This window comes from Myxine glutinosa, chromosome 6, assembly GCF_964187855.1.
Source record: "Myxine glutinosa chromosome 6, kmMyxGlut1.1, whole genome shotgun sequence".
Taxonomy (NCBI): domain Eukaryota; kingdom Metazoa; phylum Chordata; class Myxini; order Myxiniformes; family Myxinidae; genus Myxine; species Myxine glutinosa.
This window is the reverse complement of record NC_136266.1, coordinates 56,716,019-56,740,649: the sequence shown is the minus strand read 5'-3', so window position 1 is coordinate 56,740,649 and position 24,631 is coordinate 56,716,019. Positions and strand designations below refer to the sequence as shown.

Here is a 24,631-nt window from a genome sequence, read left to right as displayed (position 1 = left end):
GGGGGACGTGGATCGACGCCGCGGTGTTTTACGCCGAGCACTTCGAGGCCGTCAAGGACATTGTGGACCAGCTGAATGATGACGACGCGATGGCAATCCGGAGTGCCAAGGACCTGTTCGGAAAGGTGGACATCAAGCTCAGTTTGGTCTTCTTAAATGCCCACGTGTCGTTCATCCCGAAGATCCTAAGCAGCTGGAGGAGGCCGGCATGGAGCTGGCCAAGGCCTTCCAGCTCCTTGATCAGGCCAAGGAGGAGCTCGAAAAGATCCGAGGCTGCCGTAAGGAGATCCTGCTCACCAAGTTCAAGGCGGTGCTGCAGCGCAATCCCGACATTGGTGTGCTGAGGACAGTGGCTTTGATCCTGGATGGAGATCAGCACGGATCTGAGGTTGGTGTGCCGGCTGGAGTCAAGCTTGCTGACATCCCCCTCTTGAGGTACTGCCCCATCGTCAGCGTCGACGTGGAAAGGTCCTTCTCCGTCTACAGAAACGTCCTCACCGACCGCCGACACCGCCTCACCAAGGAGAACATTACCAAGATAATGATTTCAAACACCTACTTTAACCGTTCCTAAAAGGGTCTTGTCAATTTCTTCTAGTCCTCTACTTATCAAACAATGCGGTTGCAATAAAGGTACCTGAACGTCATTTTTTACCTGTTTACTAGCCCAGAGTGCTTAATGTTGTGCAGGAAAAAGCTTACCATTTTTTGTTCTTTTTTTGACTGATTTCTGAAAAACTTGGTAATAATAAAAAATGAATAAAACGGGGGAAAAAAATATTTCGGGATTTTTTCACATAACAAAAAAAAAAATCCGCTTTTCAAAACATAAAAGGCCTATTTTCTTAACATAAAAATCCGTAGTCTACTCATGACGCACACCAGGGGCCACTCAGGCCGCCGTACGACGGACCCTTCCGGGTCCTGCGACGGGACGACAAGTCCTTCGTCATCGACGTCGGCGGCAGGTCGGACCGGATTTCAGTGGACCGCCTCAAGCCGGCGCACGTGGACATCGACCAACCACCTCGGTTGGCCCTTCCTCCGAGGCGAGGCCGCCCCCCGTCCACGGTGCCTCCCGCTCGACCACCCACCCCCACACAGGACCCCCACACCCCCCCCCCCCCCACGACCCTCCAGGGGTCGCTTCGGCCAGGTCATCAGGACCCCCCTTAAATGGACCCTGCCGGTGCAAGTTGATTCTGGGGGGGCGTGTGTAGCGGTTGCCGCTGAACATACACAATCGCCTTACACCTGCCGAGGACGCAACCACGGAGCGATCGCTGTGCCGGGCTCGCCCAGACCGCCCGGAGACACTCAGTCTCGCCTTTCCCGGGCATGCCCAGACTCGCCTTTCCCGGGCACGCCCGGCCCGTCCGGCGACACCCAGTCTCGCCGTTCCCGGGCATGTCCAGACTCGCCCAGGTCTCCCGGACACGCCCAGTCACGCCTTTTAAGGGCAAACGCTCCGGCATGAGATATTCCAGTGCTTGTATATAATGCTGCCCGATAAACGGGCTTTTTAGTTTACCCGAGTTGATTTGATGCAATAAAGAAACTTGGACGAATTCCAGCTTTTTGTCGCGTCCATTCTTTTGATTCGAGTTGGAGCACAGCTCCTTCAACGTGTACATTTTGTATTCTTGCTTTTGGACGTCTCTGCCCATCTCTAATCAGATTGGTTACCTGGCATAGCAACAACTCCTAAGCATTTCCTCCACTTTTTTTTTTTCCAATACAAGATCGTGGCTCGTGTATGAGCCAATGTTAATGACAAAAAAAAAAAAACGGACAAATAAGCCATAATAAAGGAAGCGGGAGAAGATGGGGAGAGGGTGAAGCACACAAGTACAACATTAATTTGAGAGCAGGGACATCGGGAGATCTGTGGGAGGGAGGGGGCTTGGGGGGAGGAGGCGTGGGAAGGGGGTTGGGGGTGGGAGAGGTAAAAAAAACACATGGACACAGCGAGGACTTCCAGGAAAGAAGTTGGTATTTCAGAAAAGTGGATCTGGAGGTGAATTAACGGGGGTAGAAAATATCAAGATTTTGGATGGGGGAAGATGAGAGATAGTGGTGAACAGCTGTTTTAAAGACCTGGAGGGAGGAGTGGGATTGAAGAGAGAGAGTTTGTTCCAGAGGCGGGAGAAAAGAAGAATGAAAGAGTGAAGGTGAGCAGAGTCTTGATTTTGGCAGTTGATAAGAAGCGCTCACATTAATGGCACCTCCTGCAATGAAGCGAAGGAACAAGACCTCTTGCTCTCAATGTAGTCACATGAGAGAACTATTTATTTATTTATGCAAAATCACCTGTCCTCCAGTCTTACTCCCTCTGACCTGCAAGAGCAACTCGAAGATGCACGAGTCTTGATCACGAGAAGAGGGTTGCTGGGAGATCTTGTGTGACCTGTAGGAGTATTTAGGGGACAGAGCACAGACAGGGCTGGGGGGCTAGGCCAGAAAGGAGTCTGTAGAAGACAGAAAGACCACCAACCTGCCTGCGGTGAGCGAGTGAAAGACCCTCAGAGTTAGCTTCATTGCGGGAGATTCCAATGATTCTGAAAGCTTTGGTTTCAACAGCGTGAAGCCGAGCTAGGTGCGAGGCAGGAGCACCAGCCCAGAGGGGGGAACAGTATTCCATTGAGCTGCAGATGAAAGCCTTTTATGTGGTAAGCAGCTCAGGTGTGCCAAGGAAAGACGTCACATGACAGAGGATGCCCAGTCGGTGACTGGCTTTGGAAGCCAGCTTGGAAATGTGGTTTTCCCAGGAAGGATCATGCCAGATATTGAGACCCAAAAGTTTGTGTGACAGAACTTCTTCAAGAGGAATGTTCAGAAAGTAGATGGGAGGGTTGTCCAGACGGTCTTTTCGGAGAGGCAAAGTGAGTGTGAGATTTGTCAGGATTGAAAGACATGTTCCACTTGTTTGACCAGTCTGTGATTTTGTCCAGGTCTGCAGAGTGAGGAGGCTGCAGACTGCCGATCTGAGGGATGAGGTATGGAGTGGCAGAGAGTGGAGTAATCAGCAAAGAAATAGAGAGGATTTTCCAAAGAGTCAGAGAGATCATTGATGAAGACCAGAAAAAGCATGAAGACCTTGGGCAACTCCAGCCTGAACAAGAAGGGGAGATGACAGAAATCCATTCATGGCCACACGTTGACTGCGACCAGAGAGGAAGTACGCAAGCCATGCGTGGAGATTTCCTTGGATACAATAGGAGGAGAGTTTGGTGAGCAGAGCGGGGTGCCAGACCGTATCGAAGGCACGTGATATGTCAAGGGAGACAGCTCTAATTTCCTGTTTGACATTGAAGACCTCCATCCATTGTTTGGACATGCTACTTCTGCTGTCTCGAGTGGAGTGACCTGGTCTGAATCCAAACTGATGATCAGAGATCAAGCTATTGGAGAAGAGGAAAGATTTGATATCTGAAGCAATGATGGATTCCATGACTTTGCTGATAATTGGGAGAAGGCTGATTGGTCTGTAGTTGCAAGGATCTGTTTTTGCACCTTCTTTGTGTAAAGCGGTGATGTTGGCTTATTTCCAAGCTGATGGCAGATGACCTTGAGCAAAAGAGAGGGTGAAGAGAACAGAGAGGGTGAAAGAGCAGCAGAGCAGGATTTTAGGACCCGTGGGCTGATGCCATCTGGTCCAGTTGCAGAATCAGAGTCGAGGTTTGACAGAAACTTCTCCAACTTGTCAGGAGAGAAGGACACAGTCCAGGGGCAGCTGGGTAGGACTGGGTACGGTGGGTTCAGAGAGAGACGGGTTTAGGACAAGATTTTGAGGCAAACACAGAGTTGAGGGATTCAGCTTTTTCATGTGCGGAGTCAGCCGTGTAGCCGTTTGAGGTAAGGGAGGGGATGGAGGGGGAACAAACACCAGAAACAGATTTAACCAGACGCCACCAGGATTTGGAAGAGGGAGACAGGTTTGAGAGTTCACTCTTGAGAGTGGAGAGATATTGTTTCCTGGCTCTCCTGAGGGTAAACACACACTTGCTCCAGGCTTTGTTTAAAGAAATGAGATTGCCTTCCGTTGGATTTGGCTTCCAGGAGGCGAAGGCAAGTTGCGTCAGGGCAACTGCCTCACCACAAGACTCCGTGTACCATGGATGGGAGGAAGGGTATGACAACTGAAGACAGGATGGGATAAATCTGTGTGTGAGAGAGAGAGGATGAGTTGATGTCAGAGGCAGTAGAGATGGGAGACCAGTCCAGATGATTGATGGCTGCTTGAAAACCATGCCAGTCGGCCTGAGTGAAATGCCAGACTCGTCGACGCTGAAGAGGCTCTCTGAGAATGGCCAGAGAGATGTCCACTTTAACAAGGAATGATTAGAAGAACCGATTGGAGCAGAAGAAGAGCAGCAGACATTTGCAGGGAAGTTTGTCATAACCAAGTCTAGATGAGAAGATGCTCCGTTGACCAATATCCGGGTCGGAAAATTGACAGATTGTGTCAGTCCCAGTGAGTCGCAGAAGTCCTTTGCTGAGGTGCCATGGCTGGTGAGAGGTACCCACACCCAGCCAGCTGACATGATGACAGTTGAAATCACCACATATAAGGAAGAGAGAGTTGGGATGAGTTGATAGAAGTTGGTCCATGTTATGAGACAGCGAGATGTAGATAGAGTCATCACTGTTTGGTGGACGGTACAACACACATGAACAAAGGTGGGAGCGAAGGGGAAGCTGTAGCCAGAGGTACTCCTGGTGGTGAGGTGGAGAGAGGGCAGTGCAGGGAGAGTGAGGAAGAGAGTTTTTTTTTTGTTTGTTTTTTGTATACAAGATCGAGGCTCGTGAAAGAGCGAACATTAATCACACAGAAAGACAAACCGACACATAAAACATATAACATCGGGAGCGGTAGACAAGATGGGGAGAGAGGGGGAAGGACACAAACACAACATTTGAGAGCAGGGACCGAGAGACATGGAGACATCGAGAGATCTGAGAGAGGGCGAGGGCTTTGGGGGGGGGGGCATGGGAAGGGGGCGGTGGGAGAGGTATAAAACATATGGACACTGCCAGGACTTCCAGGAAAGAAATTGGAATTTCAAACAAGGTGGATCTGGGGTGAATTAGCGGGGGTAGAAAAGATCAAGGTTTTGGATGGGGGAAGATAAGAGATGGTGGTGAACAGCTGTTTTAAAGACCTGGAGGGAGGAGTGGGATTGAAGGGAGTGAGGGAGTTTGTTCCAGAGGCGGGAGAAAAGAGGAATGAAAGAGTGAAGGTGAGCAGAGAGCCGAGATTTCGGCAGTTTAACCATCAGAGGGTTGCTGGCAGATCTTGTGCGACCTGTAGGAATATTTGGGGGACAGAGCACAGAGAGAGCTGGGGGTGCAAGGCCGGAGAGGAGTCGGTAGAAGACAGAAAGACCACCTACCTGCCTGCGGTGAGTGAGTGAAAGGCCCTCAGAGATAGCTTCATCACGGGAGATTCCAATAATTCTGAAAGCTTTGGTTTCAACAGCGTGAAGCCGAGCTAGGTGTGAGGCAGGAGCACCGGCCCATAGGGGAGAACAGTATTCCATTGAGCTGCGGATGAAAGCCTTGTATGTAGTGAGGAGCTCAGGTGTGCCGAGGAAGGACTTCGCACGACGGAGGATGCCCAGTCGGCGACTGGCTTTGGAGGCCAGCTTGGAAATGTGGTTTTCCCAAGAAAGATCATGGCAGATAGTGAGACCCAAAAGCTTGAGCGACAGAACTTCTTGGAGAGGATTGTTGAGAAAGTAGATGGGAGGGTTGTCCAGTCGATCTTTTCGGAGAGACATAGTAAGAGTGTGAGATTTGTCAGGATTGAAAGACATGTTCCACTTGTTTGACCAGTCTGTGATTTTGTCCAAGTCTTCAGAGAGTGAGGAGGCTGCAGACTGCCGATCTGAGGGAAGAGGAATGGAGCGGCAGAGAGTGGAGTCATCAGCAAAGAGATAGAGAGGATTTTCAAGAGAGTCAGAGAGATCATTGATATAACCACCTTTAGAGGCCATTTTTCCCCACAAGCGGGGGTTGGCCTTTTTCGGGAACCGTGGTTGTTGTTGTTTTTCGGTCCCCTTTTTGAAGCAATGTTTTACGGCCGGATGCCCTTCCTGACGCCAACCCTTTTTGCCGCCTTTAACGACAAACAGGGAACAAAATAGGCGGAAGTCAAAACAGATCATTGATGAAGACCAGAAAAAGCACGGGGCCCAGAACACTGCCTTGGGGAACTCCAGCCTGAACAGGAAGAGGAGATGAGAGAAACCCATTCAGGGCCACACGTTGACGACGACTAGAGAGGAAGTCCGCCAGCCATGCGTGGAGATTTCCATGGATACCAAAGGAGGAGAGTTTGGTGAGCAGAGCGGGGTGCCAGACCGTGTCGAAGGCACGTGATATGTCGAGGGAGACAGCTCTAATTTCCTGTTTGGGATTGAGGACCTCCATCCATTGTTGAGACAGCAGAAGCAGCATGTCCAGAGTAGAGTGACCTGGTCTGAAACCAAATTGATGATCAGAGATCAAGCCATTGGAGAAGAGGAAAGATTTCATATCTGAAGCAATGATGGATTCCATGACTTTGCTGATAATTGGGAGAAGGCTGATTGGTCTGTAGTTGCTAGGATCTGTTTTTGCACCTTTTTTGTGCAAAGCGGTGATGTTGGCTGATTTCCAAGCAGATGGCAGTTGACCTTGAGCAAAAGAGAGGGTGAAGAGAACAGAGAGAGGGTGAGATAGAGGGGAGTGCTATCTTTGATAAAGATAGCAACACCACTTCCAGGACGAGGCTCAGGTCTATCATACCGGAGGAGGGAGTAACCAGGAAGAGATATTAAGTAATCAGAGACATCTTGAAGAAGGAAAGTTTCTGTGAAGCAGATTAAGTCTGGTTTGTCAGAAGCAACCTGTATGGAGAGATCAATCAGCTTTGAGCGAAGGCCCCGGATGTTTGAGGTCCATACAGTTAAGGAAGAGGAAGGGGTAGCATCGGATACAGGACAGGGGTGGGGACGGGAGGGGTAGAGTAACATGAGGAAGAGGAGGAGGAGGTAGGGAGAGCTGTTGATAATGTGTCAGAGATTTCAGAAGAGCGAGGAGAAAGGGAAGGATGAGGAGGACAAAAGGTTTGATGGTGATTGGATGAGGCACAGTGAGGTGTTGTTTGAGGGGGGGGGGGCAGAGCGAAGAAGAAGGTTAGAGGAGATGGAGGTAAGAGTTGGAAGGGAAAGGAAGCAGGCAGGACGCTTTGAGGAGGAGGGGTGAGGGAGGAATTTCGGAGGGGAGGAGTGAGGGGGAGTTTGGGAGGGGAAGGGTGAGGGGGGGGGGTTTAGGAGGGGAGTGGTGAGGGGGAGTTTGAGGGGAGGGGCAAGGAGGGAGATTTGAAGGGGATGGGTGAGTGGGGAGTTTAGGAGCAGAAGGATGAGTTTGAATTTTAGAATGTTTTCATATGATTAATGGAAAACGAACATTTTTTGCAAAACGAGTTTCTTGCGATTTTCAAGTCAGAGATCCGTTTGAAAACGTTGGATGAGGGGTGGAATGCAGCTGATTTTAGGGAATGTAGGAAGGAAGAACTGTGAGAGATTGAATTTTTATTTGAAATGAAGAGATTTGGTGAGCAAATCGAAAACAACCTTTTGAAGAAAAAGAAGAAAAGTGTGTTATAATATACAACAGAATACAACACCAGGGGAAAGTTTCAACATTTTAAAACTATTTTTTAAACTAAACCGTGAAAACTGAGGAAATTCCCTAAATGAGGGCATGAAGGATTTGTAAGGGGGATTAAGGATTCCAGCACAGGTTCAGAAGCAGGAACAGAATAGGAGATTGACAGAAAGGAGAGCAGAGAACGAAGGACAGGGAGGTGTATAAGCAAATGTGTTAGTACGGGAGGAGAGGCCTACTTTTTTAATTCATTGTTAATATGTTTTTTTGAAGGTTAGGTGAAAGTGGATCAGAGAAAGAAGGATAAAGTTGAAGAAGTATGGTGAAAACTGGAATTGAAAAGGTGTCGGCTGGAGAGGATTGAGTTATGAAGGAGAGAAAAAAAAAACAAGTGGGGCGAAACATGTGGCCGAAGAACGACCAAACATGGGGAGAGAAGGAAATCAGTTTGTTTTTTTGTATCAACACTAAACAAAGGGTAAGATGTTCGGGGAAGTATGGGGTGAAAAAAAGACTGGAAAAAACAGTGAGAGAACAAAAGTAAATGGACCACAAACGACCGCCGAGAGCAGACAACAAAGCCTTGAGGCCTGGAAAACCAGGCCTGAAAAACGCGGCAGGACCCAACCGATGATTATACACAGGTATGCATGATTTACACCGACATCTAACGAGAAACACACAGTAGGCACTCACACCGTAAAATAAAAATACAATTTTGACAAAAATATAAATGGGAAAAATTATTTACTTTGGTAGCGTTGAGAGCTTGGAAAAACACACGACCTTGCCGGCAAAACCGGAGGCGGAAGTCAATTTTTTTTATAGAAAATCCTTAGGGGTTGTTAATGCAACAGCACGAAAGGAAATGCTCAGCTAAGAAATTAGTGTTCCTTAAGATAAATCTTTCCTCAAGGTTAAGGGGGTTTTATGCAATCAGGCTTTCGTCCTCGGTTTCAGCATCGTCCCATCAGACAGAACTATCTTGTAACGTTTATTCCTTTTAATTTGATTATATGTCTTCCATTGGACTGTAAAATCGTTATCTTTGATTATTTATTATTCTGTATCTTTTGTCGTGTTCTTGTAGACCTATAATAAATCATTTATTTTAATCAAGGTGGTGTTACTCACCTTCCTAATCAACTCATGGGATGATAGTGGAGAGTCAATGCCATCACAATTAAGACAACTTAAGCAACATAGATGTAGTTTTGCAGAAGAAGGGCAAAAAAGGTTTTGGGAAGAGAGGAAATGAATGAAGAAATACAAACGAAAGTGAATGAAGGAAGAGCATTTTATCAATAATAGAGAAGAAAAGTGCATCTCCTACATGTCAGAGCAAACAACATGAGGCTTGCAGAACAGACAACACTGTCACAATGAAGGAGACACAAAAATATGAAGAACACGACGTTTGTAAATAATGTACTGCAAAAAAAGAAGAATGTAGACCAAGGAAGGATACGAGGACAATAGCCAGAGATAGAGAAGCATGGTGCAGACTTGCGGCAACAGTCATCTGACACAGAAATTGTGTTGTAATCTGACTGTTTCCAAATGACAGTTTTCCGTTTTTTCCTAAGAGTTGTGCACAGATAAGCTTGCATGTCATCTCCCACTCAGCCCAAGTGATTCCATAGGAAAGTAATCACACGTGGCATAAATGCAAGCAACTTCAAAGCTATTGAACCATCTAACCGCCATGTTAGTTTCATTGCAAGTTGGCAAATCATCAGTGGTATGGAATAAATCATAAAACGTCAAAGATAGACATAATTTGAAGTGCAATACTGCATGGAATAGAACAATCTCATATTAGATATTATAAATAAGAAATGTAGAAAATTTGACACTGCTCATGCATCCAAGCATAGAAATCTAGAGTATGAATTTCAAACTAACATACAAGCTGCATCAATAAACTGACATTCGCTTTTGATTAAAAAAATTTTTAAACCACAAACAAACCTGAAAATCCAGATGGCTTCATGCTAGACTTGTCTGTCAAGGAATTTATTTGTACAACCAATACTACCTCTACCTGTTCATGTCGACACTGTGGGCATAAAAAACATCCAATTTCGACAACCTGTAAATAAATATCTATCAAGGCGGTTTGTGTCGATACCTCCTCCGCCACATTCATCTTCCTCAAGCAAATTCTTATAATTTCAGAAATTTCAGAAATACCATTAAAATGTTGAATTTATTTGGAAAAGTGTTTCATACAACAAATCACTGACCTAAAAGAAAGGCAGCAACCTCTTCAGGTCTTGATAGAATCACGAGCTGGTCAAACACTTCGAATAAGTCTTTCAATCCTGACAAATTTCAAGCTATCTGTCTCTCTGTCTCTCCAAGGACCGTCTGCCCCTCACCTCCATCATGAAGTTCATCTCACTCAAACTTTTGGCCCTCATTATCAGCCATGATTCTTGGTCCAAACTACACTTCAAAGTTGGCCTCCAAAGCCAGTCGCTGACTGGGTATCTTCCATTTTAAAGTCCTCCCTTGGCAGACCTGAACTCCTATCCATATACAAGCCTTTCAATCCCAAGCCCACATCCTGACAAGTTTCATTTTTTTTTTTTTCTGAGAGTTTGTGGCTGCATCCATCTTGTGTCCTCCAGTGTCCTACCCTAGCCCTTATTCTTTCCCAAATCCCTCACTTCTCCAAGCCATCCTCTATTTGGTCCCTCATCCCTGCTGTTGGTGTGCTTCCCCCCCCCCCCCCCCCCTCTCCTTCTACTGTTGTTTTTGTTCTGTTACATCCTGATCCATCCTATGTTATAGCTCGTCCACAAGCTTTGACAATAGAAAAAAAGGGAAATTCTACCAAGTGGATTCAGTGTTTGAAATGATTGGGATAGAATGCAATTAGACAACCAGCTTAATCATATGGCAACAAGAACGAGGGGTTCTTGAGCAGTTTTCAGTTTTGGGAGACTTGTATCAATCCTCAGAATATCAAAATCCCTATCACAAACCATGATGTTCCACCACTTTCCTATTCAAGTGCCTTCCGCCACAATGCAGCATTTCATAGACAACCACCACAATATCAACAACCACATCGATTCACACCTCTTTTCTCTCCTGTATAAGGGACAAGATCTTCACGATCTTTGTGAGCCAGTGCTTGCCGCTCCAGAAACTCAAGCAGTAGTTCATGACTAAATGGACCCGTTGCAGACTTCTTGGTTTGGTCCTTCTGCCGGAATCCCGCAGGCAGCAGCGAGTGCTACAAAAGAGCAAATAAGAGACTCAATTCACCTTTTGCCTCAATGTGCCTGTCGCTTTTGGACAGGAAAGTTGACGCACAGTTAGGCAGGATCATTTGTAATCTGGAAAGTACTTACAGGAATGAATATATATATGTATATATATATATATATATATATATATATATATATATATATATATATATATATATATATATATATATATATATATATATATATTGTTGCGGATATGGGATTTGGCCTCCATCCATATCCGCTTGTAAATATTCCCCTATTTCCCCAATACTCCCCAACTATCCCCAATCCCCCATTCCCTAGTCCCATTGTCTGTAAACAACACTCTGTAGAACCGACCTTCCCCTTTTTCCCCCATTAAATGTCGTACCCAGGTCCACCGCATCTCACGTAGACAACTTTCGGACATCTTGCTAGTTATTCTTAGTCTATGTCAGTTAAGGACTCGTTTCCATTAATTCTGACACTTCGTTGCACCAGAATGTGATTGTATGGCACCAGTAGTGAGTTTAGGACCTCCCAATACCTCCCCGCATCTCTTCCTCATGAAACTACAACAACAACAACAACTACAACAACAGCGGGGGGGTGGCGCGGCAGCGGCGCGGGGAGTGCGCGTCCTCACTCCGGCTTGGTTAGCCGCCATTGCCCATGTGCTCCGACGGGGTTACCACACAGGGGCTGACTGTCAGCTCCTCGTCAAGGGCGGAGCCCGGTAACCCCCCCGCACCCAATAAGAAGCGGCGGACCGATTCCATCTGGGGCGGAGCTAACGAGTCGAGGGCGTGTCACTCCCCGCTGGATATACGCAGCCACTTACCGGAGGTGACGTCAGATGCGCCCCCAGCTTGGAGAGAGAAGTCGCCACCTCCAAGCGCTGGATACCTCCCGCCTCTTTGGACCGGACCGGGTCGATTCTGCCCCTGAGCCAAGGTGCACCTTGAGCCATCGACTACCTGCCCCTCCTTGCCATCAATCCCTGTGTGAGTCAGTCTTGTCCCGTTTATCTGTGGTCTGTCGGGTCTAAGATAAGACCGTGTTTAAGTGCCCACCTTTCTGTGCTGTACCTCTTGTTAGTGTAATCTAAACGTTCTGCATATCCCATATTATATCCTCCTCCGGAGGTCTTGAGAACTGTACCCCTGGTGTCGTGTCATTTAACCCAGCCGTTGTGTCCTTTCCTTCATTGATTTAGCATAGCGCGATTCGGCCAACGTTCGAGTGGAATCGGGTAAACTGTGCAGACGCGGTCATACCAAACCGCTCGGTAAACTAACATCCAAAACCGTGTCTGTAACATTTGGTGTCGGGAAGTGGGATTCGATCCGGAGCGCGTTTCACGCGCTCGAAATTATAACGGCAAAATTTGATTGTGTTTAACAGAAAAAAATAAAAACCCGAATTTTGAAAGTCGCGCTATGGCAGACCAAGACGGCTGTGTTCCGGTAGAGGAGAGTGAGGCAGGGTCGATCCAGGACCAAAATGAGGGACATGAGGAGAGCGAAGCAGTGAGGGTAGCAGGGTCGCAAAATGGCGTCGTCGCGCACGAGGTTACGGGCGCGCAAAATGGCGCCTCGCACATGGCCACGGCGACCGCGCCCGCGACCGTAGCAGCGCCGCAGGTGGATTCGAACCTTTTTATGTTGCAAATGGGGGCCCTTATGGAGAGGCTAGAAGCAAAAATGGGGGTAATGAATAACCAAATGGGGGTAATGAGGGACGAAGCGAGGGGTACCGGTGAGGGATTAGACAATAATTTTAAGGGATTAGACAATAATTTTAAGGGATTAGACAAGAAATTTGGGAAATTAGACGATAGATTAGGGGAAATACAGGAGGGGTTAACGGGGGTAGAAAATAGAATGGCTGCCCAGGAGAATCAGATAGAGGGAGTGAAAAATGGGTTAGAGGGGTTAGAAAACAGAATGGAAGGCAAATTGAGGGACATGAGGGACCAAGCGGAAAGGGAAGTTAAACAAATGGGGCAGCAGATAGAGGGGGTCAGAATGGGGGTAGAAACCAAACTGGATGCTCACAGGGAGGAAATGGAGCAGATGAGGGTGGCATCTGGGCAGGAGATGCAAGTGATGGGACAAGAGATCAGAAGAGGTGTGAGTGAGGAGGTCGGAGGAGTGCACAAGGAGGTGAGGCACTGTAAGGAGCACATGGAGAAGGAGGTGAGAAAGGGGACTGTAAAGTTACAAGGGGGCATAGAGGACCTGACGCAGGAAGTAGAACAACTGACAGAGGGACAAAAAGAACTAACGGACCAGGTAAAGAAGAACACAGCGGTAATAGGAGGGTTAAAAGCGACACAAAATGACCTAAAAAATGACTTGGTAGCGACGAAGAGGGAATGTCAGATGGTACGTGAGGGACTGACAACGAGGTTGGACGAGGTGATAGAGGTAATGGAGACGAAGGACCGGCAGGTAAGGACGCACATGGAAACGGTCAAGGTAGCCTTGGAGGACGAGCTTGAGGAGACGTACCGGGAAATAAAAGAGGTGAAGCAGAAATTAGAAGAAGTGGAAGAAGGGGTGAGCGAAATTAAGAAGCGACGGAGAGGGGATAAGAAAGAGATAAAAGAGGAGATAAAAGAATTGGTCCAAAGTCTGTGTTTGGATCGTGATGATGTGCTCATTAACCGGATGAGGGATTCGCAGGTGATGGAGAAGCGAAGAGGAAGAGGACCCGGTGTAAGTGGTGACCAATATGGTCGTGCGTATGATGCGCCAGGTGATTTAATAAGCTTGGGGGTCGAGATGGACCCGGGTGTTCGTGAGAGGCCGTTGGTGAAGTGTGCGACAGGTCTGGTGTGCAAAAAAGGAGGTGTGCGAGAAAGTCCGACTCTGGGGTGTGTGAGGAAAAAGTGCGTGCCAAGGAGTGAGGGTGCTGGCGAGAGTGAGTCGGTCGTAGCGCGTGTGCGAGGGAGCACATGGAAGCGCGGTGTGGTAAGTGTTACAGAGGGTGTGACGGGAGAGTGTGCGCAAGAGTGTGCGCGAGAAAGGTGTGTGACGGACAGGTGCATGGGGAAAGAGTGCGCTGTCAAAGGCAAGGAAGAATGCACGCCTGTGGTGAGTGTTACAGAGGGTGTGACGGGAGAGTGTGCGCAAGAGTGTGCGCGAGAGAGGTGTGTAACGGACGGGTGCATGAGGAAAGAGTGCGCTGTCAAGAGTAAGGGTGAGTGCGCTGTCAAGAATGGAGGTGAGAGTAGTGAGAGTGACAAGGAGCGTGAGTTGGTTGTGACAGGTGAGCGAGGATGTACACCTGGAATGGAAGGATGCACACCTGGAATGGTAGAACGTGAGTGGGAATGCACGCTGGAATTGGTAGTGAGGCACGTGGTTGGGTGTGCGAGTGAGGGCACACCTGTGATTGTCACAGAGGAGGTGACCGAGAAAGGGGCGCGAAGAGGTGTGTTGGTGAGGTGTGCGAGCGACGAATGTGTGCCAAGGTGTTCGGTGGTCAGGTGTGTGACCAAGTCTGTGAGTGGAATGAGAGTACCTGGGTGTGTAAGGAAAGGTACGACGAGGAGCATGGAGACGGCTGGATGTGTGAGCAAGGAGCGGGCTGCGGGGTGTAAGCATGCAGGTGAAGCATCGACGTTAAACGGAGCAGCGGTTAGGTCGACTTTTAGCCGAATCGGGCCCTCGGTGCGTGCCGGGCCTCGCTTTGAACGGCCGCGTCCGTGCTCCACTAGGCGGAGCGGGCAGCTGGATAGGAAGGGTCGTCATGGCGACCACTTTTTGTTGAGGCATTCCGGCAGGTCGAGATCGAGCCATGGGATGGCTCCGTGCCGAGATGGTGCGTGGGACCTCGGCCCGGGTAAACCTCCTTCCCTGCACCGAATGCGGGATGTATCCAGCCGCTGGCACCAAACAACCCGCATTCATGGCTTGGCTGTACGAAGTCGAGCTTTAGAAGGTAATTGGCGCACTGAGAGGCATTAGTGAGTAGACGGTGTGATGAGGTTAGTGTTTTGGCCCCAAAATTAGAAAAAAACAAAATTTGATGATTGGCAAAGGATTGGCAGTAATGATTGGCAGGTGATTGGCAGATGATTGGCAAATTTTTAATTTGTTGAAATTTGATGTGCAAAATTGGTAGTGAGCGATGGGCCCGGTGGGTAAGGGTGGCATCCCTGCCACCCTTCCCATATGGGGCAAATGCGCTATAGTTTAGGGGGTGTATGGCAGTGAAAACTAGCCCGGGTGGGTTAGGATATTGATAGGGACCTAGAAGATGACATTAGGTAACGTTAAGGTTAGTTAGTGACTGATACCTGTAGTGGGGACGCAGGTAGATTAGTGTGGATGATAATGACGTGGGAGCGCAATAGTTTAAAGGGACGACTGGGAAGCGCAAGTTTCAGAAGGGAGTAGTTAGCTGAGATGATGCCGTGTGTGTGAGAATTGAACAGGTGTGATTGCACAGGTGTGCAACTGGACAGGTGTGTGGAGCAGTGTATGAGTAGTGAGTGTGTGGATCAGCGCGAATGCGCTTGGGGAGAGAAGGGTGCAGGTGGCACCAGGTGTGAGAGCACAGGTGTGCAAGTACAGGTGTGTGGAATATATGGAGCAGAGAATGAGTGGTGTGGAGAGAGTTGGAGTAAGTGGTACGGAGTGGTGTGCATGGTGCGAAGGTGTGGATGGGGGAAGAGTGGACCCCTTTCACGAGTACCCGGGGCGGGTAGTGTAAGTGTTAGGTAGAGGGTATAGGTAAATTGTGGTTGGATATTGGCATTTGTGGTGCGGTTGCAGAATGGTATTGTGGATGGGTGCATTAGTGTTGTGGAAATGGCTGGGCGTGTAGCCTGTTAGTGTGTGTAGTTGGTTGGGCACTCCACCACTGTGAGGATGTCGGCCAGGTGAGGCCGCAGGTGGGCTCTGGGAGCCGGTAGAGTTGTGGATGGGGCCCGAGGATCCGGAGGACGGACCCGGGTAGCCCAGTGCCAGAGAGGGCACCGAGTGGGGAGAGCGCCAGAGGGCCTTCCCCAGGTAGATAGGTTAGGGTAAGGAGCAGGTAAGCTCGGAGGCAACTGCAGTGGTGGAGGTGTGCAGGTGGGTAGACCTGCTGGGAGAGCTACACGTCACAGCCCAGAAATTGTGCGAGGGCACCGGGAGATTAATCGGGGGAGTGAGACCCCAAATTGAAAAGCACCACAGTTTGGTCAATGGGAATTGGTTTTTAGAACCCATCGTGTAAGAGGGCCAATGGTTTGGCAGGAGAAAGACCCCGGGTAATGTAAAGTTGTTAAAGTCATTTAGGAAATAGTTAGGATTGATGAACCTGTCGCACCATACGCAGCCACTTACCTGAGGTGATGATGATGACTCCACACCTGTGTTTTCTTTGTTCTGTGTGCAGGAAATGAGAATTGCTGTGTGGATTGGTGAGACGCATCACGACGTGGATGAGACATTGGGGTGATTCCATCTCTCCCTCCTTAGGAGGGACTGATGATGAATTGGTGATGGCAAATTTTGATGTTAAGTTGGTGATGGCAAATTTTGATGAGAGTTGGAAATGGCAAATTTGATTGGTTAGGAGGGAGAGAAGACGAATTTGGTTTATGGGAGGAACGGGGAAGACAGTAGGGACGTTTGTTGATTTGTAAAGTAGATGTTTATGGGTAGTGTTGTGTTTTGTGGATACAGTAAGGGGTAAGGGAGGGGCAATGTAGGTTACCTGGTGGGGGGGGGGGGGGCGTACGGTAGGAACGTACCTGTCTCACCTGGTTCCCATGTGCCCCCAGTGTGCATCACCTTGTATTGCGTGCACTTTTGCGCCCTTACCACCTTACTCACTTGTTTTCTTCTTTTGTCTCCCACCTCCGAGGATTTGGCTTTGGGGCAGAGAGAGAGGAGAGAGAGGTGCTGGCTCTGCAGTTGTGGGCCTGTACTTTCGCTGCTTGCTGCCTGGATCGATACACCATATGGACCGCAATGTTTATGGCCGCCCACCATGGACCGCAGTTCTTTTGCGGGCAAGCACCACCCGTTGATGGACCTATGGGTCAACGTGGCACCTATGCCATACAGGTGAACCACTTTTAGTTGGCCCCCTGACGGCCACAATAAAGAAATGGACGCGGTTGGCGCCTTTCTTTATTTTTGAAAGAAGCCAGAAGGCCAAGTGCACCACATGAAGGCAAGACCAGCGGCAGAACATCGGCCGGCTGCGACACCACCGGTGACTATAAACACTTTATTGGTGCACCGGATGGTGCTGACTGTGTTATGGGGTGGTGCTTTTGGTGCTTGGATGGGGTGCTCTGCACATTATTAAAGGCCGTAGGGCCACAGAGCACTCGTGGGTTGGTGTATCGATGCTGGCATGCCTGCTCTCTCTATGCATAACATCTGCATGTGTTCCTCCAAAAACAGGTCCTGGATCGTAGTGTAAATATCAGTGTAGTCTTGTGTAAATAATGCTCCCTACCGGCTGTATGTTTAGTTTGAGGATTCTTTCCGCGATTCGGTTATCCTGTGGGTGTGTTTCTGTGAGGAGAAGGGTGCAACGTCGCAGGGGGACATATTTACTCATTTGTGAACATCTGTAAAACTGTCGCACTCAGGGTTGAGTTAATAGTAGAGGGAACTACATCTGAGTGCCACACTAACGTAGGTAAGAATTTATCGGGTCGGGCCGCCCCGAGGTAGAGAAGGGTGCAATGTTGCGGATATGGGATTTGGCCTCCATCCATATCCGCTTGTAAATATTCCCCTATTTCCCCAATACTCCCCAACTATCCCCAATCCCCCATTCCCTAGTCCCATTGTCTGTAAACAACACTCTGTAGAACCGACCTTCCCCTTTTTCCCCCATTAAATGTCGTACCCAGGTCCACCGCATCTCACGTAGACAACTTTCGGACATCTTGCTAGTTATTCTTAGTCTATGTCAGTTAAGGACTCGTTTCCATTAATTCTGACACTTCGTTGCACCAGAATGTGATTGTATGGCACCAGTAGTGAGTTTAGGACCTCCCAATACCTCCCCGCATCTCTTCCTCATGAAACTACAACAACAACAACAACTACAACAACAGCGGGGGGCGGCGCGGCAGCGGCGCGGGGAGTGCGCGTCCTCACTCCGGCTTGGTTAGCCGCCATTGCCCATGTGCTCCGACGGGGTTACCACACAGGGGCTGACTGTCAGCTCCTCGTCAAGGGCGGAGCCCGGTAACCCCCCCGCACCCAATAAGAAGCGGCGGACCGATTCCATCTGGGGCGGAGCTAACGAGCCGAGGGCGTGTCACTCCCCGCTGGATATACGCAGCCACTTACCGGAGGTGACGTCAGATGCGCCCCCAGCTTGGAGAGAGAAGTCGCCACCTCCAAGCGCTGGATACCTCCCGCCTCTTTGGACCGGACCGGGTCGATTCTGCCCCTGCGCCAAGGTGCACCTTGAGCCATCGACTACCTGCCCCTCCTTGCCATCAATCCCTGTGTGAGTCAGTCTTGTCCCGTTTATCTGTGGTCTGTCGGGGCTAAGATAAGACCGTGTTTAAGTGCCCACCTTTCTGTGCTGTACCTCTTGTTAGTGTAATCTAAACGTTCTGCATATCCCATATTATATCCTCCTCCGGAGGTCTTGAGAACTGTACCCCTGGTGTCGTGTCATTTAACCCAGCCGTTGTGTCCTTTCCTTCATTGATTTAGCATAGCGCGATTCGGCCAACGTTCGAGTGGAATCGGGTAAACTGTGCAGACGCGGTCATACCAAACCGCTCGGTAAACTAACATCCAAAACCGCGTCTGTAACAATATATATATATATATATATATATATATATATACACACACACACACACACACACACACACACACACACACACACACACACACACACACACACACACACACACACACACACACACACACACACACACACACACACACACACACACACACACACACACACATGGCATTTAATATGGAATATATTTTTTATGGGGGTGAACTTACTTTTCAAGTTGACCTATAACCAAAAGTTCATTGGAATTATGTTGAAATTATTCTAGATTTTGTTAATGTGACCTTTAAAAGAAACAAAAACCACATTTGACATTTCGAAGCAAATAAATTGATCCTTGAAAGTGATGGAAACTGATATTGAACTCAATTCATGGACAGTAATGTGTTAAACTTCTGTACGTTTTCCAGAAGTATTTCTTTATTTTGCACATTAGCCAAAATTTTTTTTAACAAAAACAAAAGTTAAATTACAACTGGGATTACGGACAGTAAAATTACAGTTCAGTACGTCGTGTAACCCCCACGAGCATTCAGGAGAGCACGTACACATTGAGGCATGCTGTTCACGAGATTTGCCAAGGTTTGGACAGGAATCGCTTGCCGTGCAGTGACAATAGTCTGCTGCAATTCATGCACAGAGGTAGGCTGCTGGTCCAAGTTGTCGATTTGACGCGTTAATTTTGCCCACAAGTTCTCTATCGGATTCATATCCGGGGACATGGCAGGCCACTCCATATGCTCTACACCACGGTCAGCAAGAAAGTGTTGGATCATGCGAGCACGATGAGGCCATGCATTGTCATCTTGGAAGACAAAGTTTCCTCGAAAGGCTACACGAGCAAATGGAAGCAATGTTTCTTCCAGAATGGCCCTGTACTTGAACTGGTTCAGTCCATTCAGAACAACCAGGTCCGTTTTGCCCCATGCATGAAAAGCAGCCCAAACGGTCACCCCACCACCTCAAGCTTGGACTCTTGGCACTATACAATCTTCGTTGTAGGCTTCATGCACTTGTCTGTGCACTCGGACATGGCCATCTTGACGATAGACCAGAAATCAAGACTCGTCACTGAAGATCACGTGATTCCAGTGTCCTGGCTGCCATTGATGGTGCTCTCTGGCCCACTGCAATCAGCGCTGGCGGTGTTGTCTTGTCAGGCGTGGCTTTCTCAGGGGACGCCTGGCATGATAGCTTGCTTGAACCAGTCGTTGGTTGACTAGCCTTCTGGATGCAGGCACATTTGTCAGTTGCTGCCACTCAGCCCTAAGCCGATTAGCTGACTTGGTACGGCCATTGCGGACTAACCGGTGCAGCTGGCGATCATCCCTCCTTGTGGTTCTGCGGGGACGTCCTGGCCTCGATATTGGAGGAGAGACACCCCTCTGAGCATTTCGTTTCGGGATCTTTGACACCTGACCTTGAGTGATGCCATACTGATAAGCAATAGCACACTGTTTCATGCCGGAATTTCGTAAAGCCACCACTCCATGACAAACAGCATTGTCGAGTTGACAGACCATCTCCAGAGGAAGCGGCAATAACTTTTGTAGAATTGCAGCAGTTGTTTTCCACTAATACAGAACGCAACAACCCTTATATACCCGATTGTGAAGCCAATCGTCAAATGTACCTGTCCGTACATATTGTCACGCCACCTGTGATGTAATCCTGTTATTGACTTCTTGCTGCGACAGACAATCAGTGACATGGTTCTTTTAACAAAGAAATCACCGAAGCGTAAAAGAAACTCACCAGATTGATATACTGAGTTCAGAAAGTAAACCCAGGTCAAGGAAAAAAAAAATTCCATATTAAATGCCAAGTCTGTCTATATATATATATATATATATATATATATATATATATATATATATATATATATATATATATATATATATATATATATATATATATATATATATATATATATATATAATATATATACAGTGGAACCTTGACTTACGAGTGCCCTAACTTACGAGTTTTTCGAGATACGAGCCATCGCTCGGGCGGTTTATTGCTTTAAGATGCTAGCCGAGATTTGAGTTACGAGCTTTCGCCACCCGGTCACGTGGTTATCTTTCCGTGAAAGTACAGTATCTGTCGTATATCGCTGCATTTTTGTTTTCGCATGTTTCTTTATTTTGAGTTTACGCCGCCAGGTGGGTTCCGGTCACGTGGTTATCTTGACGTGCACGTACAGTATCTCTGTCGTACAGCGCTGCATTTTTGTTTTCGCATGTTTCTTTATTTTGAGTTTACGCCGCCAGGTGGGTTCCGGTCACGTGGTTATCTTGACGTGCACGTACAGTATCTCTGTCGTATAGCGCTGCATTTTTGTTTTCGCATGTTTCTTTATTTTGAGTTTACGCCGCCAGGTGGGTTCCGGTCACGTGGTTATCTTGACGTGCACGTACAGTATCTCTGCCGTCAACTTGTTCAGAGTGCCGGCGATAGCTCGCCTTCTCTTTGTGGAAAACACGGTACTGAGAAGAAGAAGAGGATGATGTGCTTGGATATAAAACACGCAATCGTCGAAAAAACATGAGCGAGGTGCCGAGGAGGACGTATATAACAGCAGAGGAGAAGAGCATGCCAGGCCACAACTTGTTCAGAGTGCCGGCGATAGCTCGCCTTCTCTTTGTGGAAAACACGGTACTGAGAAGAAGAAGAGGATGATGTGCTTGGATATAAAACACGCAATCGTCGAAAAACATGAGCGAGGTGCCGAGGAGGACGTATATAACAGCAGAGGAGAAGAGCATGCCAGGCCACAACTTGTTCAGAGTGCCGGCGATAGCTCGCCTTCTCTTTGTGGAAAACACGGTGAGATCCTTAACATCCAACAACTAATGGGACGCAAACGGGGCGCCCAGTTTAGCGGTACACACATTGATGAATCACCCTGCCTGTGATTCACCCATGACAGGTTATAGCTAGGTCGGGATTCAAACCCAGGCTGGACAGTTTAGACTTTAGAGTCAAGTGTGCGTACCTCCAGTCCAGGCCATCCTGCCAGCTTGTATGCTGCATACAGGTGAAATATAAAGCGCGAGATATTTTTATATATACTGTATATTTAAAAAAAAATTGGTGTGGTTTTTGGCGGGCTGGAACGGATTAATAGCATTTCAATGGGGAAATTTGATTTGAGATACAAGCCATTTGAGTTACGAGCTCGGTCACAGAACGAATTAAACTCGTAAGTCAAGGTTCCACTGTATATATATATATATATATATATATATATATATATATATATATATATATATATATATATATATATATATATATATATATATATATATATATATATATATACACATATACATACACATATATATATATACACACACACACACACACACACACACACACACACACACACACACACACACACACACACACACACACACACACACACACACACACACACACACACACACACACACACACACACATATACAGTGCATTCAGAAAGTATTCAGACCCCTTCACTTTTTTCACATTTTGTTATGTTGCAGCCTTATGCTGAAATCGTTTAAATTCATTTTTTCCCTCATCAATCTACACTTAATACCCCATAATGACAAAGAGAAAACAGGATTTTAGAAAGTTTTGCAAAATTATTACAAAGAAAAAACTGAAATATCACATTGACATAAGTATTCATACCCTTTGCTATGACATTTGAAATTTAGCTCAGGTCCCTCCAATTTCTCTTGATCATCTTTGAGATGTTTCTACACCTTGATCGGAGTCCACCTGTGGTAAATTCAATTGATTGGACATGATTTGGAAAGGCACACACCTGTCTATATAAGGTCTCACAGCTGACAATGCATGATGGTGAGGTGTTTTAAATTATGTGGTGGTGAGGTGTTTTAAATTATGTGGTGGTGAGGTGTAATCGTCCCAAACTTCCTTTTTTGAATTGTTTTTTTTTTTTCAACTTAAATCTTCAACCTAAATAAAATTGCTTATAAAAATGTAATATCACAAACACGACAAATAAATTTGTGCAAAATAATTGCTTGTATTATGATTGGTGTAAATCATGACAACACAACAACTCAGGTACAGTCATTATCCTCAGCTAAAATAAGCCCGCTCCTCAGTAACAACACGTGGTGAGGCGACCGCAGCGAGCCGAGCCAAGCTAGTATATATACAGTCACGTGAAAAAGTAAGTACACCCCATGTAAAGTTTTGACTTTTTCAACATATTTCAACATACAGCTATTTGATCTTCATTTCAACAATATTGATAGATAAAGGTGATATAATATAACAAATATCATGAAACGTTTACATTTTGTAGTCCATTGTATAATTTAAATAAACAAATGCAAATTTTGCATGTGGAAAAAGTAAGTACACCCTTGGCTCCAATAGGTGGTATTGCCCCCTTTGGCAGAAACAACCTCAAGTAGGCATTTCTTATGACTGTCTACCAGTCTCTGACATCAACTGGGATAAATTTTTGCCCACTCCTCCATGCAGAATTCTTTCAGCTGTGCGATATTTGAGGGGTTTCTTGCATGCACAGCTCGTTTCAAATCCCCCCCACAACATCTCGATGGGATTTAGATCCGGGCTTTGCCTTGGCCATTCCAGAAGCCTCCGTTTCTTTCTTTTCAGCCATTCCTTGGTGGTTTACTGGTATGTTTAGGGTCATTGTCATGTTGCAAGGTTTACCTTTTGTTGAGCTTCAACTTTCCGACAGATAGCCTCACATTATCCTCAAGCACCCTCTGGTACAATGAAGAATTCATAGTGGATTCTATGATGGTGAGCTGCCCAGGCCCTGATGCAGCAAAGCTGCCCCAAACCATAATATTTCCACCCAGATGCTTTACAGTTGTTATCAGGTTCTTGTGGTCAAATGCTGTCTTTGGTTTTCGCCAAACATGTCTTCTGGTACTGTGGCCAAATAGCTCTACCTTTGACTCATCTGTCCAGAGCACATTGTTCCAGAAGTGCTGGTCTTTGCCAAGGTGTTCATTGGCAAACTTTAGTCTTGCCCTGATGTTCTTTCTGGAGAGCAAAGGTTTCCTCCTGGCACACCTCCCATGTCGATCAAATTTGTGCAGCCTCTTTCTAATGGTAGACTCATGCATTTTGACATCAACAGTGGCAAGAGCTACCTGTAGGTCCCGTGATGACATTCTGGGGTTCTTCGAGACTTCTTTCAGCATCTTGCGGTCTGCTCTCGGGCTGAACTTGCTGAGGCGGCCTGGCCTCAACAAGTTGGCAGTTGTTTGGAATCTTCTCCACTTGTAGATGATCTTCCGGACAGTCGAATGATTGATTTCAAATTGTTTGGAGATCTTTTTAAATCCCTTCCCAGACTTGTCGGCATCTATAACCTTCTTTCTGAAGGCCTCAGAGAGCTATTTTGATCTCGGCATGGTGACGCTGCACACTTCAACAACAAAGAGCAAACCAAACTAAATGTCTGAGGTTTAAATAAGACAGGTTCCTCCAAGATCCTCTCCAACGATGTTTTAATCATTTGCACCTGAGCTGGTGCACCTGATTCTAATTTTAGGTATTTGAAGTAGTGGTAAATGTCGGGGTTGTACTTACTTTTTCCACATGCGAAATTTGCATTTATGTTTATTTAAATTATACAATGGACTACAAAATGTAAATGTTTCATGATATTTGTTATATTATATCAGCTTTATCTATCAATATTGTTGAAATGAAGATCAAATAGCTGTATGTTGAAATATGTTGAAAAAGTCAAAACTTTACATGGGGTGTACTTACTTTTTCACATGACTGTATATATATATATATATATATATGTATATATATATATATATATATATATATATATATATATATATATATATATATATATATATATATATATATATATATATATATATATATATATATATATATATATATATATATATATATATATATATATATATATATATATA

The 24,631-nt window shown here is 46.7% G+C and overlaps 1 protein-coding gene across 6 annotated transcripts in view; it reads right to left on the bottom strand.

Moving 5' to 3' along the window:
* LOC137429812 (tropomodulin-3) overlaps nucleotides 1-24,631 on the bottom strand; it is a 125,328-nt gene that overhangs the window by 39,037 nt on the left and 61,660 nt on the right. For all 6 annotated transcript variants that reach the window (XM_068120083.2, XM_078779888.1, XM_078779891.1 and 3 more), the window contains one exon: nucleotides 10,741-10,897. In XM_068120083.2, coding sequence (XP_067976184.2) covers nucleotides 10,741-10,897 — 157 coding nt within the window. The remainder of the gene's footprint in view (nucleotides 1-10,740; nucleotides 10,898-24,631) is intronic.